Genomic DNA, 19318 nt, shown 5'->3' on the forward strand with positions numbered 1-19318 from the left:
GGTGTTTTTCCTGTGCCGCCGCACCGCGTCGGCTGCGTCCCGACGCGCGGACCTGTCCGCACGGACCCGTCCGCACGTCTTTCATTAAAAAAATCTCCTTTAACAGTGGAATATCCGGATAAAATGCTGAAACCGACTTCTTCTGAAACTTCTCTGTTCTCTCACGACATCCTGGATCAATAGAGCCTGAAATGTGGAGGTTTTCAGCTTGAACAGGCTGACGACGGCAGCTGAGAGTGCTGCGCGACGTCTCGCACCGTGGGAAGTCCTTAAAGCGACAGAATCACCTCAAAATCTCTCATCAGCCGTTAAAATTTTCACTGAAAGCCAGCTTAATTTTTCGAACCGTGTCCACTTCGATGTGTCTCACAGGTTTAGAAAAAATTTTGATCAAACAACGCGCCAGTCTCTCAGCAACTTCTCAGACAAAGGAATTCCGACGAGGGGCTGGACGACTCCTCCCACAAGGAGTGCTCACAGGCGAATGACGTCACTGACAGGCATGGAAAAACTCACGCATGCGCACGAGGGTTCAAGCATGTCTGACGTAAAAACATATGAATGAAATCCATATAGTTTTTGAAAAAAATAAAAAGGACCGTTGCTTTATTGACAGCCCTCGTATAGTGCAGCAGATAAGAGAATATTTAGAGTGGAATCATGCAAATGGTGATACAAACATCAAATTCAGCACAAATAATCCATACATATGAACTCTTTTGGAAAAAAACTGATTGGCCACTTGAATTTTCTATATGCAGCCAGGTTGGGGTCAACTGAAGAATTACACAGGGGTCAAAATTAAAAGATGCTCCAATCATCTAGAAAACTACACCACATTATTTGCCTGATCATAAAGCATGGGTTTATGTCATTTCCACGACGGATGACAGAAATCCATGACGGATTTCTGTCATTTGGAAAATTTAACCACACATACACGCGCACACGTGGTGTCATGCGTGTTTTGGGGCTGAAATATGATAGTCTCACTGTCAAAGCAACAACCCATTCTGCACTAATCAAACAGCAGCAATGTCAGCGTGGACTGAAGAGGAAGCGACTGTGTGAATTTTCCTTCCTCTCTGCTCTGTTTACTGCTTGCTATGAGCCACGGTCCTTCTCCTCCCTGTCTTCGTGAGAACATTGGCAGACCTTCCCCAAACTGTGCTTTGAACCAAGGAAGCAATGATTTGACTCACTGCTTTGATGGTTTGTTGTATTATTTCACTTTATCTTAATTTTTCCCCGCTAAAACCCTAAAGAGCATATGTCTGTGAGTAATATTTACCTTTTTTATATTAAACCGACCTGTTATGGTCTTCTGAAACAGTTGATGTAGTTTATAACTTAAAAATGGGACTGATGCTAATGCGTTAGCATGCCTTTTCAATGTTAAAGTTAGCATTAAGCTGTTCACATCTCAGCACAGTTTGTGTGCATTTTTTTTCTGTATAATAAATAATTAATGGCTCAGCGTCGTAAAAGGGTCAAATGTATTATGAATTGTAATATTTTTTATTTATATATTAATAATAATAACTAATTTTTTTTTCAAGATGGCGCTGTTGACGCAGCAGCCTGTTACTTCAGCTCTCCTCCCTCTTTTCCTACTTTCGCTATTTTTAATACTTTTTAATTGTGCTTATTTGTCTTTATTTGCAGTGGGTGGTACCCTGTGCATGTATGCACATGGGAAATCTACTTTTGTTACTCTTGTGATTATCTTCATGCTGCTTTCTGCACTATTTGAGGCAGCGTGGGGAAATCCCTTTGTCTCCAGCTCTGGACGTCCCATTGTTTATAGCCGGGATCAGCTGCTTGGACTAAGAGACTCTATGCACAGTGGGCCGGGTCCCCGCTATGCTGAGCACCAGGACGTACCTGCAGACATTCGGAAGAAACGCGGGGCTGCAGGGGCGGGCGGACAAAGCGGAGAAGGACTTATATTCCGTCTGTGGTCATGGGGAATGTAAGATCTCTCCGCAACAAGACTGAGGTGACAGCAGTGCTAACACGTTTCCAGAGGCTGTATAAGGGCTGCAGTCTCATGTGCTTCACAGAGACGTGGTTGGATGAACATGTACCGGACTCGGTCATTAACATGGACAGCTTCACACTCATCCGCGTGGACAGGACGCTGGCGGAGAGCGGAAAAAAGAGAGGAGGGGGGCTCGCCATTTATGTGAGCGAGAGATGGTTCAGCGGGACTCATATTCATGTCAAAGACCAGATCTGCTTCTTGGAAGTGGAGCTACTCGCGGTGAGCATGAGGCCGTACTATCTCCCACAGGAGTTTGGAAGTGTGATTACGCTCTGCGCATATACGCGTATATTCCTCCTTCTGCAGATGCTGCCGCTGCCTGTGAGTAGATCCACAGTACAGTCACGCGGCTGCAGACACAACACCCCCGCGCGGTCTTCCTCATCACCGGGGACTTTAACCACACCTCCGCCACCCTCCCCACGTTCACCCAGTACGTCACGTGTAAAACCAGGGACAATAGAATACTGGACCTTTTTTTACGCTAATGTGGAGGACACTTACACCTCCACCCCCCTCCCCCCGCCGGGACGCTCTGATCACAATCTCGTCTATCTGCTCCCCCAATACACACCCAGGGTGAGAAGAGAACCAATACACAAAAGGTCAGTGGAACTCTGGACTGAAGAGGCCACTGAGAGGCTAAGGGACTGTTTCAGAACCACAGACTGCAGCATGTTTCAAAACTCTTATGGTGAAGACATCAACGGCCTGACCCAGTGTGTCACGGACTACATGAACTTCTGTGTGGAGAGCACTCTGCCTACCCGGAGGGTACGGTGCTTCCCCAACAACCACCCCTGGGTGACCCCCGAGCTGAAGGTCCTGATGAACCAGAAGAAGAGGGCTTTCAACTCAGGAGACAGAGAGGAGCAGCATAGAGTCCAACAGGAGCTCCAGTGGAAGATCTATGCAGCCAAGAAGGTGTATGGAGGGAGGCTGGAGGAGCAGCTGACCCAGAACAATGTCAGAGACGTGTGGAGAGGCCTCAAGACCGCCTCCGGATTTGGGCAGGGTGCCATCAGGACTGCAGATGGAGATTCTCGGTTTGCAGAGGAGCTAAACAGTTACTTTAACCGTTGTGGCTCCTCCACACCTGCCCCCCTGCCTGCTCCCGGGTCTCCACACATCTCCAGCAGCCAGCCCCCCAGTCCCTCTGACCCCACCTTCTTCCCCCTGGTCACCTCCACTGCACCCCGGACCTCGTCCCTCCTCCCCCGCGACTATTCAGCACCAGCCCACCTCAGCTCACACCTCAGCTCCCCCTCCCTCCCCCCTCACTGTAACTCCAACCGAGGTGAGAGGCCAGCTCCTGCGGCTGAAGCAGAGGAAAGCAGCAGGACCTGATGGGATCTCCCCGAGGCTGCTGAGGACCTGTGCAGATGAGTTGTGTGAGGTCCTCAGCCACATCTTCAACATGAGCCTCAGCCTGGGGGTGGTGCCCACCCTGTGGAAGACCTCCTGTGTGGTCCCGGTTCCCAAAACACCGCATGCCAAGGAACTGGCCCACTACAGACCAGTTGCCCTGACCTCCCACCTCATGAAGACCATGGAACGGCTCGTCCCTGTCTCACCTCCGCACCGTGGTGAGCGACACCTGGGACCCACTGCAATTCGCCTACAGGCCCAATATCGGGGTAGATGATGCTGTCATCTACCTACTGCAGCGAGTGCTCACCCACCTGGAGACCGGCGGGAGCGCTGTGAGAGTCATGTTCTTTGATTTCTCCAGAGCTTTCAACACCATCAGACCGGCGCTGCTGCGGGGGAAGCTGGAGAACACAGGTGTGGATGGACATCTTGTCGCCTGGACCATTGACTACCTCACTGACTGCCTGCACTACGTGCGGCTGCGCAGCTGTCAGTCTAAGGTGGTAAGGTGCAGCACCAGGGCCCCCCAGGGCACCGTCCTCTCGCCTTTCCTCTTCACCCTCTACACCTCGGACTTCACCTACAACACGGACAGCTGCCATCTCCAGAAGTTCTCTGATGACTCCCCCATTGTGGGTTGTGTGTCTGAGGGGATCACAGACATCGTGGTCTGGTGTGAGTGCAACCACTTGTGTCTCAACACCAGTAAGACAAAGGAGATGGTGATCAACTTCAGGAGGAAGCCACCACCTCACCCACCGGTGAACATCCAAGGAGGACATAGAGACTGTGGACAGTTTCAAATACCTGGGTGTTCACCTCAACAGCAAACTGGACTGGAATCACAATACCAACGCCCTGTACAAAAAAGGCCAGAGTCACCTCCACCTCCTGAGGAGACTGAGATCCTTTGGAGTGAGCAGGCCTCTGCTTAAGACCTTCTACGACTCTGTTGTAGCCTCTGCTGTCCTCTATGCTGTCGTCTGTTGGGCCCCGGGCAGCACAGAGCGGGAGAGAAAGAGATTGAACAAGCTGGTCAGGAAGTCCAGCTCTGCCCTGGGCTGTCCTCTGGAGTCTCTGGAGGAGGTGGCTGAGAGGAGGGTGTTAACCAAGTTCAAATCCATCATGAACAACTCCTCTCACCCTCTGCACTGGACTGTAGTGGAGCTGAGCAGCTCGTTCAGTGACAACACTGTGAAATAACCACGTGCAATATTAATATGTCCACAAATCACGTGCAATAACAACTCGTTTACAAATCCCAGCACTAATGTCACCTTATCACATCTAAACTCCATCTCACATATTGTAAAGAAGATGCTCCTATCTCGCTTTTTAATCCCAATCATGTTTATATATGCATATGTATATGTGTGTGTGTATACGAGGGCTGTCAATAAAGTGTAGGTCCTTTTCATTTTTGAGAGAACAGAGAAGTTTTCAGAAGAAGTCGGTTTTCAGCATTTTATCTGGATATTCCACTGTTAAAGGAGATTTTTTTAATGATAGACGTGCGGACAGGTCCGCGCGTCGGGACGCAGCCGGTGCGGTGCGGCGGCACAGGAAAAACACCTCCATTTGTAACCATTTGTAAAATCCAGGCGGCTTTTGATGGCTTTCAGTGGAGTGAGTATATGAAAAATTGTTTAACAGCTGGACATGTTCCAACTTATCCTTAAGGCTTCCAACAGAGGTGTTTTTCCTGTGGCGGAGCGTCGCAGCTGCTGCGAGCCGACGCTGCAATCCGCCCGCACGTCTTTCATTAAAAAAATCTCCTTTAACAGTGGAATATCCGGATAAAATGCTGAAACCGACTTCTTCTGAAACTTCTCTGTTCTCTCACGACGTCCTGGATCAATAGAGCCTGAAATGTGGAGGTTTTCAGCTTGAAACAGGCTGACGACGGCGCCTGGGAGCGCTGCGCGACATCTCGCATCGTGGGAAGTCCTTAAAGCGACAGTATCACCTCAAAATCTCTCATCAGCCGTTAAAATTTTCACTGAAAACCAGCTGAATTTTTCAAACCGTGTCCACTTCGATATGTCTCACAGGTTTAGAAAAAATTTTGATCAAACAAAGCGCCAGTCTCTCAGCAACTTCTCAGACAAAGGAATTCCGACGAGGGGCTGGATGACTCCTCCCACAAGGAGTGCTCACAGGCGAATGACGTCACCGACAGGCGTGGAAAAACTCACGCATGCGCACGAGGGTTCAAGCATGTCTGACGTAAAAACATATGAATGAAATCCATATAGTTTTTGAAAAAATAAAAACGACCTATACTTTATTGACAGACCTCGTGTGTATATATATATATATATATATATATATGTAATATACAGTGAGGAAAATAAGTATTTGAACACCCTGTGTGTTTTTTTTTTTTTTTTTGTAGATTATGTCTCTCACAGTGGACATGCACCTAAGATGAAAATTTCAGACCCCTCCATGATTTCTTTTTTTTTTTTTGCTCTTGCTGGCCTCTACTGGTGGTTGGCTCTCACTGCGGTATTGTATCACTTCCTGTTCCGGAGTACAGCGGTGTTTTGCTGTATCTGTTAGCTGTTTAATCTGCGCAGTTAGATTGACCTAGTTAACTAGATAACGATTTGTTTCACAGTGTTATCTTCACGTGCCTTAACTAAAGCACTCCCTCTGCTTATACGTTATTCACTTTGCGTGTTTTTAGGAATCCGCTAGCTTAGCACAGCTACTAGCTCTTAGCCGGTTTAGCATGGCGGCTTCTCCTGTCTCTCCCGCACTTTTCTGCTCTGGGTGTGAAATGTTTAGTTATTCATCGGCCTCCTTTAGCAGTAATGGTACTTGTAATAAGTGTAGCTTATTCGTAGCTTTGGAGGCCAGACTGGGCGAATTGGAGACTCGGCTCCGCACCGTGGAAAATTCTACAGCTAGCCAGGCCCCTGTAGTCGGTGCGGACCAAGGTAGCTTAGCCGCCGTTAGTTTCCCTCTGGCAGATCCCGAGCAGCCGGGAAAGCAGGCCGACTGGGTGACTGTGAGGAGGAAGAGTAGTTCTAAACAGAAGCCCCGTGTACACCGCCAACCCGTTCACATTTCTAACCGTTTTTCCCCACTCCGCGACACACCCGCCGAGGAACAAACTCTGGTTATTGGCGACTCTGTTTTGAGAAATGTGAAGTTAGCGACACCAGCAACCATAGTCAATTGTCTTACGGGGGCCAGAGCAGGCGACACTGAAGGAAATTTGAAACTGCTGGCTAAGGCTAAGCGTAAATTTGGTAAGATTGTAATTCACGTCGGCAGTAATGACACCCAGTTACGCCAATCGGAGGTCACTAAAATTAACATTGAATCGGTGTGTAACTTTGCAAAAACAATGTCGGACTCTGTAGTTTTCTCTGGGCCCCTCCCCAATCGGACCGGGAGTGACATGTTTAGCCGCATGTTCTCCCTGAATTGCTGGCTGTCTGAGTGGTGTCCAAAAAATGAGGTGGGCTTCATAGATAATTGGCAAAGCTTCTGGGGAAAACCTGGTCTTGTTAGGAGAGACGGCATCCATCCCACTTTGGATGGAGCAGCTCTCATTTCTAGAAATCTGGCCAATTTTCTTAAATCCTCCAAACCGTGACTATCCAGGGTTGGGACCAGGAAGCAGAGTTGTAGTCTTACACACCTCTCTGCAGCTTCTCTCCCCCTGCCATCCCCTCATTACCCCATCCCCGTAGAGACGGTGCCTGCTCCCAGACCACCAATAACCAGCAAAAATCTATTTAAGCATAAAAATTCAAAAAGAAAAAATAATATAGCACCTTCAACTGCACCACAGACTAAAACAGTTAAATGTGGTCTATTAAACATTAGGTCTCTCTCTTCTACGTCCCTGTTAGTAAATGATATAATAATTGATCAACATATTGATTTATTCTGCCTAACAGAAACCTGGTTACAGCAGGATGAATATGTTAGTTTAAATGAGTCAACACCCCCGAGTCACACTAACTGCCAGAATGCTCGTAGCACGGGCCGAGGCGGAGGATTAGCAGCAATCTTCCATTCCAGCTTATTAATTAATCAGAAACCCAGACAGAGCTTTAATTCATTTGAAAGCTTGACTCTTAGTCTTGTCCATCCAAATTGGAAGTCCCAAAAACCAGTTTTATTTGTTATTATCTATCGTCCTCCTGGTCGTTACTGTGAGTTTCTCTGTGAATTTTCAGACCTTTTGTCTGACTTAGTGCTTAGCTCAGATAAGATAATTATAGTGGGCGATTTTAACATCCACGCAGATGCTGAGAATGACAGCCTCAACACTGCATTTAATCTATTATTAGACTCTATTGGCTTTGCTCAAAATGTAAATGAGTCCACCCACCACTTTAATCATATCTTAGATCTTGTTCTGACTTATGGTATGGAAATAGAAGACTTAACAGTATTCCCTGAAAACTCCCTTCTGTCTGATCATTTCTTAATAACATTTACATTTACTCTGATGGACTACCCAGCAGTGGGGAATAAGTTTCATTACACTAGAAGTCTTTCAGAAAGCGCTGTAACTAGGTTTAAGGATATGATTCCTTCTTTATGTTCTCTAATGCCATATAACAACACAGTGCAGAGTAGCTACCTAAACTCTGTAAGGGAGATAGAGTATCTCGTCAATAGTTTTACATCCTCATCCAGCACTGTAGCCAGGCTGACAAAGAGTCAGAGCTCTATTGAGCTGAGTATTCCTTTAACTTTAACTAGTAATGACTTCATGACTTTCTTTGCTAATAAAATTTTAACTATTAGAGAAAAAATTACTCATAACCATCCCAAAGACGTATCGTTATCTTTGGCTGCTTTCAGTGATGCCGGTATTTGGTTAGACTCTTTCTCTCAGATTGTTCTGTCTGAGTTATTTTCATTAGTTACTTCATCCAAACCATCAACATGTTTATTAGACCCCATTCCTACCAGGCTGCTCAAGGAAGCCCTACCATTATTTAATGCTTCGATCTTAAATATGATCAATCTATCTTTATTAGTTGGCTATGTACCACAGGCTTTTAAGGTGGCAGTAATTAAACCATTACTTAAAAAGCCATCACTTGACCCAGCTATCTTAGCTAATTATAGGCCAATCTCCAACCTTCCTTTTCTCTCAAAAATTCTTGAAAGGGTAGTTGTAAAACAGCTAACTGATCATCTGCAGAGGAATGGTCTATTTGAAGAGTTTCAGTCAGGTTTTAGAATTCATCATAGTACAGAAACAGCATTAGTGAAGGTTACAAATGATCTTCTTATGGCCTCGGACAGTGGACTCATCTCTGTGCTTGTTCTGTTAGACCTCAGTGCTGCTTTTGATACTGTTGACCATAAAATTTTATTACAGAGATTAGAGCATGCCATAGGTATTAAAGGCACTGCGCTGCGGTGGTTTGAATCATATTTGTCTAATAGATTACAATTTGTTCATGTAAATGGGGAATCTTCTTCACAGACTAAAGTTAATTATGGAGTTCCACAAGGTTCTGTGCTAGGACCAATTTTATTCACTTTATACATGCTTCCCTTAGGCAGTATTATTAGACGGCATTGCTTAAATTTTCATTGTTACGCAGATGATACCCAGCTTTATCTATCCATGAAGCCAGAGGACACACACCAATTAGCTAAACTGCAGGATTGTCTTACAGACATAAAGACATGGATGACCTCTAATTTCCTGCTTTTAAACTGAGATAAAACTGAAGTTATTGTACTTGGGCCCCACAACCAGATCCTTACTCTGGATGGCATTACCCTGACCTCTAGTAATACTCTGAGAAATCTTGGAGTCATTTTTGATCAGGATATGTCATTCAAAGCGCATATTAAACAAATATGTAAGACTGCTTTTTTGCATTTACGCAATATCTCTAAAATTAGAAAGGTCTTGTCTGAGTGATGCTGAAAAACTAATTCATGCATTTATTTCCTCTAGGCTGGACTATTGTAATTCATTATTATCAGGTTGTCCTAAAAGTTCCCTGAAAAGCCTTCAGTTAATTCAAAATGCTGCAGCTAGAGTACTGACAGGGACTAGAAGGAGAGAGCATATCTCACCCATATTGGCCTCTCTTCATTGGCTTCCTGTTAATTCTAGAATAGAATTTAAAATTCTTCTTCTTACTTATAAGGTTTTGAATAATCAGGTCCCATCTTATCTTAGGGACCTCGTAGTACCATATCACCCCAATAGAGCGCTTCGCTCTGACTGCAGGCTTACTTGTAGTTCCTAGGGTTTGTAAGAGTAGAATGGGAGGCAGAGCCTTCAGCTTTCAGGCTCCTCTCCTGTGGAACCAGCTCCCAATTCAGATCAGGGAGACAGACACCCTCTCTACTTTTAAGATTAGGCTTAAAACTTTCCTTTTTGCTAAAGCTTATAGTTAGGGCTGGATCAGGTGACCCTGAACCATCCCTTAGTTATGCTGCTATAGACGTAGACTGCTGGGGGGTTCCCATGATGCACTGAGTGTTTCTTTCTCTTTTTGCTCTGTATGCACCACTCTGCATTTAATCATTAGTGATTGATCTCTGCTCCCCTCCACAGCATGTTTTTTTCCTGGTTCTCTCCCTCAGCCCCAACCAGTCCCAGCAGAAGACTGCCCCTCCCTGAGCCTGGTTCTGCTGGAGGTATCTTCCCACTGTCGCCAAGTGCTTGCTCACAGGGGGTCGTTTTGACCATTGGGGTTTTTACGTAATTATTGTATGGCCTTGCCTTACTATATGAAGCGCCTTGGGGCAACTGTTTGTTGTGATTTGGCGCTATATAAATAAAATTGATTGAATTGATTGATTGATTGATTTCTAAGTGGGAGAACTTGCAAAATCACAGGGTGTTCAAATACTTATTTTCCTCACTGTATAAGTATGTATGTATGTATGTATTAACCAATACATATATATATATATATATGTATATATATATATATATATATATGTATGTATGTACAGTAGTGTTCAGAATAATAGTACTGCTATGTAACTAAAAAGATTAATCCAGGTTTTGAGTATATTTCTTATTGTTACATGGGAAACAAGGTACCAGTAGATTCTCACAAATCCAACAAGACCAAGCATTCATGATATGCACACTCTTAAGGCTATGAAATTGGGCTATTAGTAAAAAAAAGTAGAAAAGGGGGTGTTCACAATAATAGTAGTGTGGCATTCAGTCAGTGAGTTCGTCCAATGTAACAATAAGAAATATACTCAAAACCTGGATTAATCTTTTTAGTCACATAGCACTACTATTATTCTGAACACTACTGTGTATATATATATCCATCCATCCATTTTCTTCCAGTTTATCTGGAGTCGGGTCGCGGGGGCAGCAGCTCAAGCAAAGCCGCCCAGACCTCCCGATCCACACACACCTCCCCCAGCTCCTCCAGGGGAACCCCAAGGCGTTCCCAAGCCAGCCGAGAGATGTAGTCCCTCCAGCGTGTCTTGGGTCTTACCCACAAATCACAGATATATATATATATATATATATATATATATATATATATATATATATATATATATATATATATATATATATATATATATATATATGTATATACATCTGTCTCTACCTCATTTCTTATGTCTTATACTGTTACAAGTATTATTATTATTGCTTATCCTTGCACACGCTGTTTGATAAACATTTTCCTCTACTTGCACCCACCTTGTGTGTGTTTTTTAAGAGCTGACGTAACGTGAATTTCTCCTCTGTGAGATCAATAAAGTTTATCTTAATAACAGCAACGACAACAAAAGTAATAATAACTAATATTGCTACAATACAATTTTAGAGAAACAGACAAAAAGAACCTGATAAAACAAAACACAAAAGAAAAGGTAAAACCAACTAACAATGAACATAAATAAATGAATACAGAAATAAATAAATGTTTCCTGTGAACACCGAGTGACTCTTAAACCTCCACTTCATCCCTGATTTATTAAGTTTAATGGCAATTTGTTTCGGTCAAACCACATCTAAGCTGTGTTTTACACAAGAAAAAATAAAATACAGTAAACTGCACATTTGTGTCTTTTTTCATGAAAATAATTTATTAAAGATCACATATTACACTTTAGTCAGGCCTTTAAAATACTTTTGTGGACTCTTGCTGTAATATGTTGTCAGTGGTTCAGATAGTTGCTGTAGGCATCTAAAAATGCTCATAATCGGGTGAAACCTGATGGAAATCTCTCTGTGGTGTGTCGGTGATGTATGTATGTGTAAAATAAAACAAAACACTACTCCAGGTATGTTTCTGACCAGAATAGAACATAACTTTGTTACAAGGTCAAATGTTGATGTTGCGTGACAAAGGCCTTTTAATAATAACTCACTTAAAGAAATAATGGCAAAACTCACATGTAAGTAAAAAAAAAAAAAAAAAAAAGATTAATCGAAAAAATAATCAACCAATTAATCGATTACTAAAATAATCGTTAGTTGCAGCCCTAGTTTGTTTTACGAGTGAGAGCATTTTACAGATTAAATGTGAATAAATCAGTTTTGAGTTTCTCAGTGTGCATGCGTTTTCAAAACTGGTGACAGTGTTACTTTGTGCACAACAGAACAACGTTGTCAGTTGCTTTAGGTGCTAATTTTTTATTTTATTGACTGTACAGCCAGAAACACAGCACCCATTTGGTGCATTTACCGGATTGGAACAGATCAAAATACTACAGAAGACAAAGAATTTATACTTGACAGTTTGAAGTGAGTTTTCTTTGTTTCAGAGGACTAAACAAAGAACCAGTTAAAATTCACCAGAATATACAAAATTTGACTTAGTCTTTTAAAATATTTTGGAGGAGATCCCCCAGACCCCCCAGAATCAATACTGTGTTTTACTTCACAGATTGAAGTGAGTTTTCTTTGTTTCAGAGGGCTTCAAACCCATTAAAATTCACCAGAATATACAAAATTTGACTTGGTCTTTTAAAATATTTTGGAGGAGATCCCCCAGACCCCCCAGAATCAATACTGTGTTTTACTTCACAGATTGAAGTGAGTTTTCTTTGTTTCAGAGGGCTTCAAACCCATTAAAATTCACCAGAATATACAAAATTTGACTTGGTCTTTTAAAATATTTTGGGGGAGATCCCCCAGACCCCCCAGAATCAATACTGTGTTTTACTTCACAGATTGAAGTGAGTTTTCTTTGTTTCAGAGGGCTTCAAACCCATTAAAATTCACCAGAATATACAAAATTTGACTTGGTCTTTTAAAATATTTTGGGGGAGATCCCCCAGACCCCCATAATCAATAGTGTTTTTACTTCACAGATTGAAGTGAGTTTTCTTTGTTTCAGAGGGCTTCATACCCATTAAAATTCACCAGAATATACAAAATTTGACTTGGTCTTTAAAAAATGTTCTGGGGGGGGGGGGGAGCACCCCAGACCCCCAGAATCAAGACTACACCCCGCCCACCCACCACACTTTTATGTACCTTTATGTTCAAGTTTTGCATTATTTTTATGCTTTGTCTGTCTCACCTTAGAGGCTGTTTAGAATAGATTTGTATGCTGTATAATGTGTTTATTGTATTTATTGAGGAAAAAAGAGTGTGTGCCCCACTACGCCACATTTTAGGGAATTACTGGCATTGATTTTTGCCAAGAAAAAGGTTCAGTCAGATGAAAATTTATTGCTTTAACCCATGTCATAAAGATTCCAAAAAGGTATAGTTTGGACAATCTGTGTGTGAATGTTATGGAAATATGAGGTAAAAGCAGCAAGAATGGTGACAACGGTCAGTTTCAGTTTGTACAGGTGTCAAAAGTTAAAGTTGCTCCTTTAATTTTGCTCCAGCTGTATTTGTGGTGAATTTGATGCTTGTATCACCATTTGAAGGATTGCTTCAGTTATCTGCTGCACTAATAAGCCAACAGAGCGCGAACCAGCTGCTGTCTGTTAGCTTAAACGTGTATATAATTCAACCCGAATAAAAGGAGAAATGCTGCTTTTAACAACCTGGACCTCATTTCTGACATAAAGTACGGTCGTTTACTCACCAGTATAAGTTTGGTGTCATTAGAAGCCCATAGTTCAAACAACGTGTTCAGTTCATATCTGAAGCAAACATTTTTCTTCTTCTACTAAAGTGGATTAGAACTTTCTGTGGTACACAGCACCAACTACTAGACAGGAGGAACTTAGCAATCAGTGTGACTCACTGATTTCAAAATGCAGCTCTTTCAACCAGACGTGTGGTGCTGTGACATGTCAATCATATGTGTCCAATCAGATTTCAGGGGAGTCCATTGAAACCCCGGCCTCTGCTCTCGCTCCACCCATGCCAGGAACTGTTCAACATTTCCTGTTTCACTGTGACTGAGAATTCGGCACTTCCTGTTTGAGTGTTAGCTTGCCACTGAGTTCCTGCAAGATTCCATGGCATCTTGTCTGTCAATCCAGGAAGTGTTTGACATTTGAACATTTCTTGTTTTACTGTGTATTAACAGTTTGGCACTTCCTGTTTAGGATGTCCTGTACCATGAGTCAGCTTTGCACCGCTGTGCGACGCTTTGCTCATAATACGTACACACATTTGACTCTTTTATGACAACAAAAGCTGAGCCATTAATTATTATACTGAAAACAAAAGCACACAAACATGCTGAGATGTGAACAGCTTAATGCTAACTTTAACATTGAAAACACCATCAACATGCTAATGTGTTAGCATTGGTCCCGTTTTTAAGTTATAAAACACATCTATCAACTGTTTCAGAAGACCATAACAGGTGAGTTTAACATTAAAAAGGTAAATATTACAGACGTGTTAGCGGGGAAAAATTAATATAAAGCGAAATAAAACAAAGAACCAACGAAGCAGACAAATACCCCCAAAAACAACAGCCACTCTGAAGGACCGATAAGGGAATCGTTAAGCAAGAAGGTTATTGATGTCGGTGGATCGAGTCATTTCTTAATGATACCCGAAAGGAACCGGTTCATGATACCCATCCCTACCTGTGGCCGGAGGAAACGTCACCGCGGACGCACGTCCTCACATTCAAACACTGTTAATAACGACTGTTACAGCCTCATTTAAAAACATTAGCATTTTTATTGCACAACTGTTTTCACTCTCTACTGTTTCTGTTTTAAATTTTTCAAAGACTGTTTCATATTTAGCTGTAGCATGCAGCTAGGTTAGCTGAAGCTCACAGGGCTGTATTTTTTTGGGTTCAGAGGCTGCAGGTCAGAGCACCGAAGAGGCCATTCGGCGCCGTCTGGAGAACCTGGACCAGAGCTTTTCTTTCCCACGTTCAGCGATGGCGGTCCAGCTGAGCACGAGTCGCGCGGGTCTGACCTGCTGCTCGGAGGCCCGTGCCTTCCTGCAGGCCAGCTGGCCAATCAGAACACAGGACAGCCCCCACAGCAACACTCGCTACCAGGTGTTCAGAAACCTGAGGGGGCGGGGCTTTTATCTGACCTCAGCAGGGAAGTTTGGAGGAGATTTCCTTGTTTATCCAGGTGAGTTTTATGGAGCTTTGGCAATTAACTCAATTAAATTCTGAAATGTTTATTTAGAAAATTGATTTTTATAAAAACTGTTGTGTTTACAGTTTTTGTTTTTATTAAAAAATATCTGCAGTTTCTCAAAATCGATTGTTAATGTGAACATTTCACTATGTAACACAATTTTTGTTCCTGGCTTCTAAGTGTTATATTTCAACTGCTTATTTCTAAAGTCTATGGAAAAATGACTATATTCAGCACAAACTTTGATTTTATTTTTTTAACGTTCTAGAAAGTTCTAAAAGTTTCTTGAAATTTCTAGATAATTCTGGAAACTTTTAGAAAATTCTGGACAGTTCTATCAGTTCAAGAATATTCGTGAAGGCGAATCGAGAATATTCTTGAAAACAGACAAATTTCAAAATATCATTGTCCTGATCACAGAAGCAAAGTTTCTGTGGAATAACAGCTATTTTCTATTTATTTAAGGCAGAACAGGTTAGGAAAACACACTGTGTACCCAGGAACAAAACAAAAATAAAAATGTTACATAGTGTTTCTGTGTGGTTGATCATTTTTAATTTGCTGCAGATGACCATCCAACACATTTATGGGCGTGGCTACACCTTAAAATGGCGTCACACATCCACTCTGAAGTTTGTTAAACCTGCTTCTTTAAGATAAGCAGACAGTGACCGTGCTGCCCCCTGCTGGCTAACACAAGGAAACGGGGAAACATGGCATCAGACGTCTTCTGTCTTGAACCAGTTTGACGTTTTGACACTTTCTCTCTCGGATCCTGATTGTCTGTTCAGGTGACCCCCTTCGTTTCCACGCTCACTTCATTGCCGTGTGTCTGACCCTGGACGAGTCCGTCCCCCTGCTGGACGTCCTCGCTGTGGCTCGGCTGGGATCTAACGTGAAGAAAACGGTCTTGCTGTGCTCGCCGCTGGAGGACGGCAGTGTGACGTACACGTCTCTGCAGTGGAGCGGGATGGTCTAACACGTATGAGCTGGACCCTACGTGTCACTCGGACAGACTCCAGACTCCTCCCCTCAGAGTTTAAGGTCCTTATAGCTTTAAGCAGAGTCAAATCAAGGGGGCGGAGCCAAAACAGTTGAGTCCACAAAATATCTTTTATTATTCTTACTCTATTTTATTTTATTTTATTTTTTGTGCAGTCTTAATTCCAGGTGGCACCTTGGCCATAAACTTTGCTATTTCTGTTAAAGGTGAGAATGACGGTTTGTTTGTTCTGTGCAGGTGACCCGGTGTCACAGACCGAACGGTCCACCCCTAAAAATCGCTCCGCCCTGCCTTCACTGCACGTACGTCATTTAAGACCTCAGCAGCTCGTCTAAGGCGGAGTCTCTTCACCCAAAGCGATCAAGGGGAATAATGTGATTATTAACCATCAGATGACAAAGTGAAACCTCTTAAATCATTAGAAAGTCAGTTTGAAACAGAAACGAGGCGAAATTCTGTGATGCTGGAAATGACGGAGGTGCAGTGAACGCAGCGCTCTGATCGCTTCCTCTGTCTTTTATGATGAAATAATGCTGAATTTATGTGGAAATGATTGTTGTAGAAAAGCTTCAGATATCTGTGGCTGAGACAGATGATGACTGGAGGCAGTTTGAAACAGAAACCAGGTGATGATGGATGGATCGCTTTATTGTCATTGTCATTACAACAACGAGATTTCCACACTCACCTTCCACAGACAAACAACAATTAATCCACAATTATTACTTGTTTACTGTAATAATGGCACACATCAGAATCAAGACAACACATACACATTTGACATTTTTTATGTGCACTAAACTTGAAACAGTCCATTTTCCAATTGAGGCGATGTGAGTGTGTGGTAGCTGCTGCAACTGGAGTCGCGCCGCCGCCAACTTGGGGTGAATGGGGGCCTGCCGCAGCTAAAAACAGTGCAGCCCCCGCAGGGGAAGGGGTGGCGTGAGCGGTGGCCAGGATGGGGTGTGTGATGGGGGGAGCAGGAAGGGAGGTGAAGGGAAAAAAGGAGCATGCTTCAGTCTTTGTCCATGTGAGTCTGTCAGTTTATTGTCTTTGTGGGTTGAGATAAGAATGGAGCTGAATAATCTCACCAAGGTCTGAATAAATTCCTCTGGAGGTAAACAGTGGGCAATTTGTCCTTCAGGCTCGATAAGCCTGGAGTGTTGTGGTTTGAGCAGTGAAAAACACTTTTAACAGTTCCACTTGAACAACTAAATCCCAATTATGAATTAAGAATATTCACCGGCCTCCGAAACCTTCAGCTTAAACTGCAAGGCAGGCATCAGCTCAAAGGTGTCATGCAAATTTGCGTCTGAGTTCAAGAGTCAACGCAGTCTGAGAATGCACTGCCTTGCCAACCTCGTTAATCATGACGGACAAGCGAGGGCCCGTGGTTCTTGATGCCGCCGTCTGATCTGTGAACCGCAACTGATGTCGCATGCAGTGAAGACGGGGTGGACTGATTTTTAGGGGGGGCCGTTCTGTCTGTGACACCGGTGTGGGTTTGGTTCTGTTTTGAACAGCATTTGAGGTTTCAGATGGGGGCGCTGTAGACTGGTTCTGGAAGCAGTTGATCAGTGGTTCCAGTTAATAACAGCTCCGGCCCACTTGGTCCTGATGGTCATTTCCAGGGTTGCACACTCTGGCTCTTCTTGACAGCCGCCGCCTCCCTGTGGTGGGAGCATGTATCTGCCAACAGTCACAACACAAAATGACTTTGAGCAAAGAACATTCCAGCAGTTTGAGAGTGAACGTGACTCCAGTTTAACCTGGTGTCAGAGACCAAACGGTCCCTGGCGCATGCGTCATTAGCTGTGGTTCACTGGTTATCACCTCGTTTCTGCTTCAAACTGCTTCAAACAATCATTTACACATAAATTCAGCATTATTTCATAATAACACAGTGGAAGTGATCAGAGCGCTGCAGCTACATGAGCTGCTAGCTGATGTGCTCACTGCACGTCGGTCATTTCAAGCATCATGGAATTTTGCCTCATTTCTGCTTCAAACTGACTTTAAAATGATTGAAGAGGTTTTACTGTGTGATCTGATGGTTAATAATAAAACTGAAATAAAATTGTTCCCCTTGATCGCTTTGGGTGAAGAGAGTCAGACTCAGACAGTCAGACTCAAACGAGCTGCTGAGGTCGGAAATGACGCTCGTGCAGTGGAGGCAGCGTGGACCAACTTTTGGGGAGGGGGGGGGGGGTGTTCAGTCTGCAACACGAGGAGTCTTCAACATGCTGCAGGAGAACACCCGCCGCTGACTCAGGCGTCTCAGCACCTTGATTTCTTTCTTTTTTTAATCAGCATGTCGTCAGAACGTTTCACCTCGGCTGAAAGGCTTCTTCATGTCACAGTTACAATCCCTGGCAAAAATTATGGAATCACCAGCCTCGGAGGATGTTCATTCAGTTGTTTAATTTTGTAGAAAAAAAGCAGATCGCAGACATGACACAAAACTAAAGTCATTTCAAATGGCAACTATCTGGCTTTAAGAAACACTATAAGAAATCAGGAAAAATAATTGTGGCAGTCAGTAACTGTTACTTTTTTAGACCAAGCAGAAGGAAAAAATAATGGAATCACTCAATTCTGAGGAATAAATGATGGAATCATGAAAAACAAAAGAACGCTCCAACACATCACTAGTATTTTGTTGCACCACCTCTGGCTTTTCTAACAGCTTGCAGTCTCTGAGGCATGGACTTAATGAGTGACAAACAGTACTCTTCATCAATCTGGCTCCAACTTTCTCTGATTGCTGTTGCCAGATCAGCTTTGTAGGTTGGAGCCTTGTCATGGACCATTTTCTTCAACTTCCACCAAAGATTTTCAATTGGATTAAGATCCGGACTATTTGCAGGCCATGACATTGACCCTATGTCTCTTTTTGCAAGGAATGTTTTCACAGTTTTTGCTCTATGGCAAGATGCATTATCATCTTGAAAAATGATTTCATCATCCCCAAACATCCTTTCAATTGATGGGATAAGAAAAGTGTCCAAAATATCAACGTAAATTTGTGCATTTATTGATGCCTTTACCTGACATGCAGCCCCATATAATCAATGACTGTGGAAATTGACATGTTCTCTTCAGGCAGTCATCTTTATAAATCTCATTGGAACGGCACCAAACAAAAGTTCCAGCATCATCACCTTGCCCAATGCAGATTCCAGATTCATCACTGAATATGACTTTCATCCAGTCATCCACAGTCCACGATTGCTTTTCCTTAACCCATTGTAACCTTGTTTTTTCTGTTTAGGTGTTAATGATGGCTTTTGTTTAGCTTTTCTGTATGTAAATCCCATTTCCTTTAGGCGGTTTCTTACAGTTCGGTCACAGACGTTGACTCCAGTTTCCTCCCATTCGTTCCTCATTTGTTTTGT

The 19318-nt window shown here is 43.2% G+C and overlaps 1 protein-coding gene across 2 annotated transcripts in view; it reads left to right on the forward strand.

Moving 5' to 3' along the window:
- Window positions 1–16380, forward strand: part of tsen34 (TSEN34 tRNA splicing endonuclease subunit) — a 44624-nt gene extending 28244 nt beyond the window's left edge. For both annotated transcript variants that reach the window (XM_034165460.1, XM_034165461.1), the window contains exons 4-5: window positions 14627–14911; window positions 15712–16380. In XM_034165460.1, the coding sequence (XP_034021351.1) occupies window positions 14627–14911; window positions 15712–15899 (473 nt within the window). In that variant the 3' untranslated portion in view covers window positions 15900–16380. The remainder of the gene's footprint in view (window positions 1–14626; window positions 14912–15711) is intronic.
- The last annotated feature ends 2938 nt before the right edge of the window (window positions 16381–19318 follow it).

Source organism: Thalassophryne amazonica, unplaced genomic scaffold (genome assembly GCF_902500255.1).
Source record: "Thalassophryne amazonica unplaced genomic scaffold, fThaAma1.1, whole genome shotgun sequence".
Lineage (NCBI taxonomy): Eukaryota > Metazoa > Chordata > Actinopteri > Batrachoidiformes > Batrachoididae > Thalassophryne > Thalassophryne amazonica.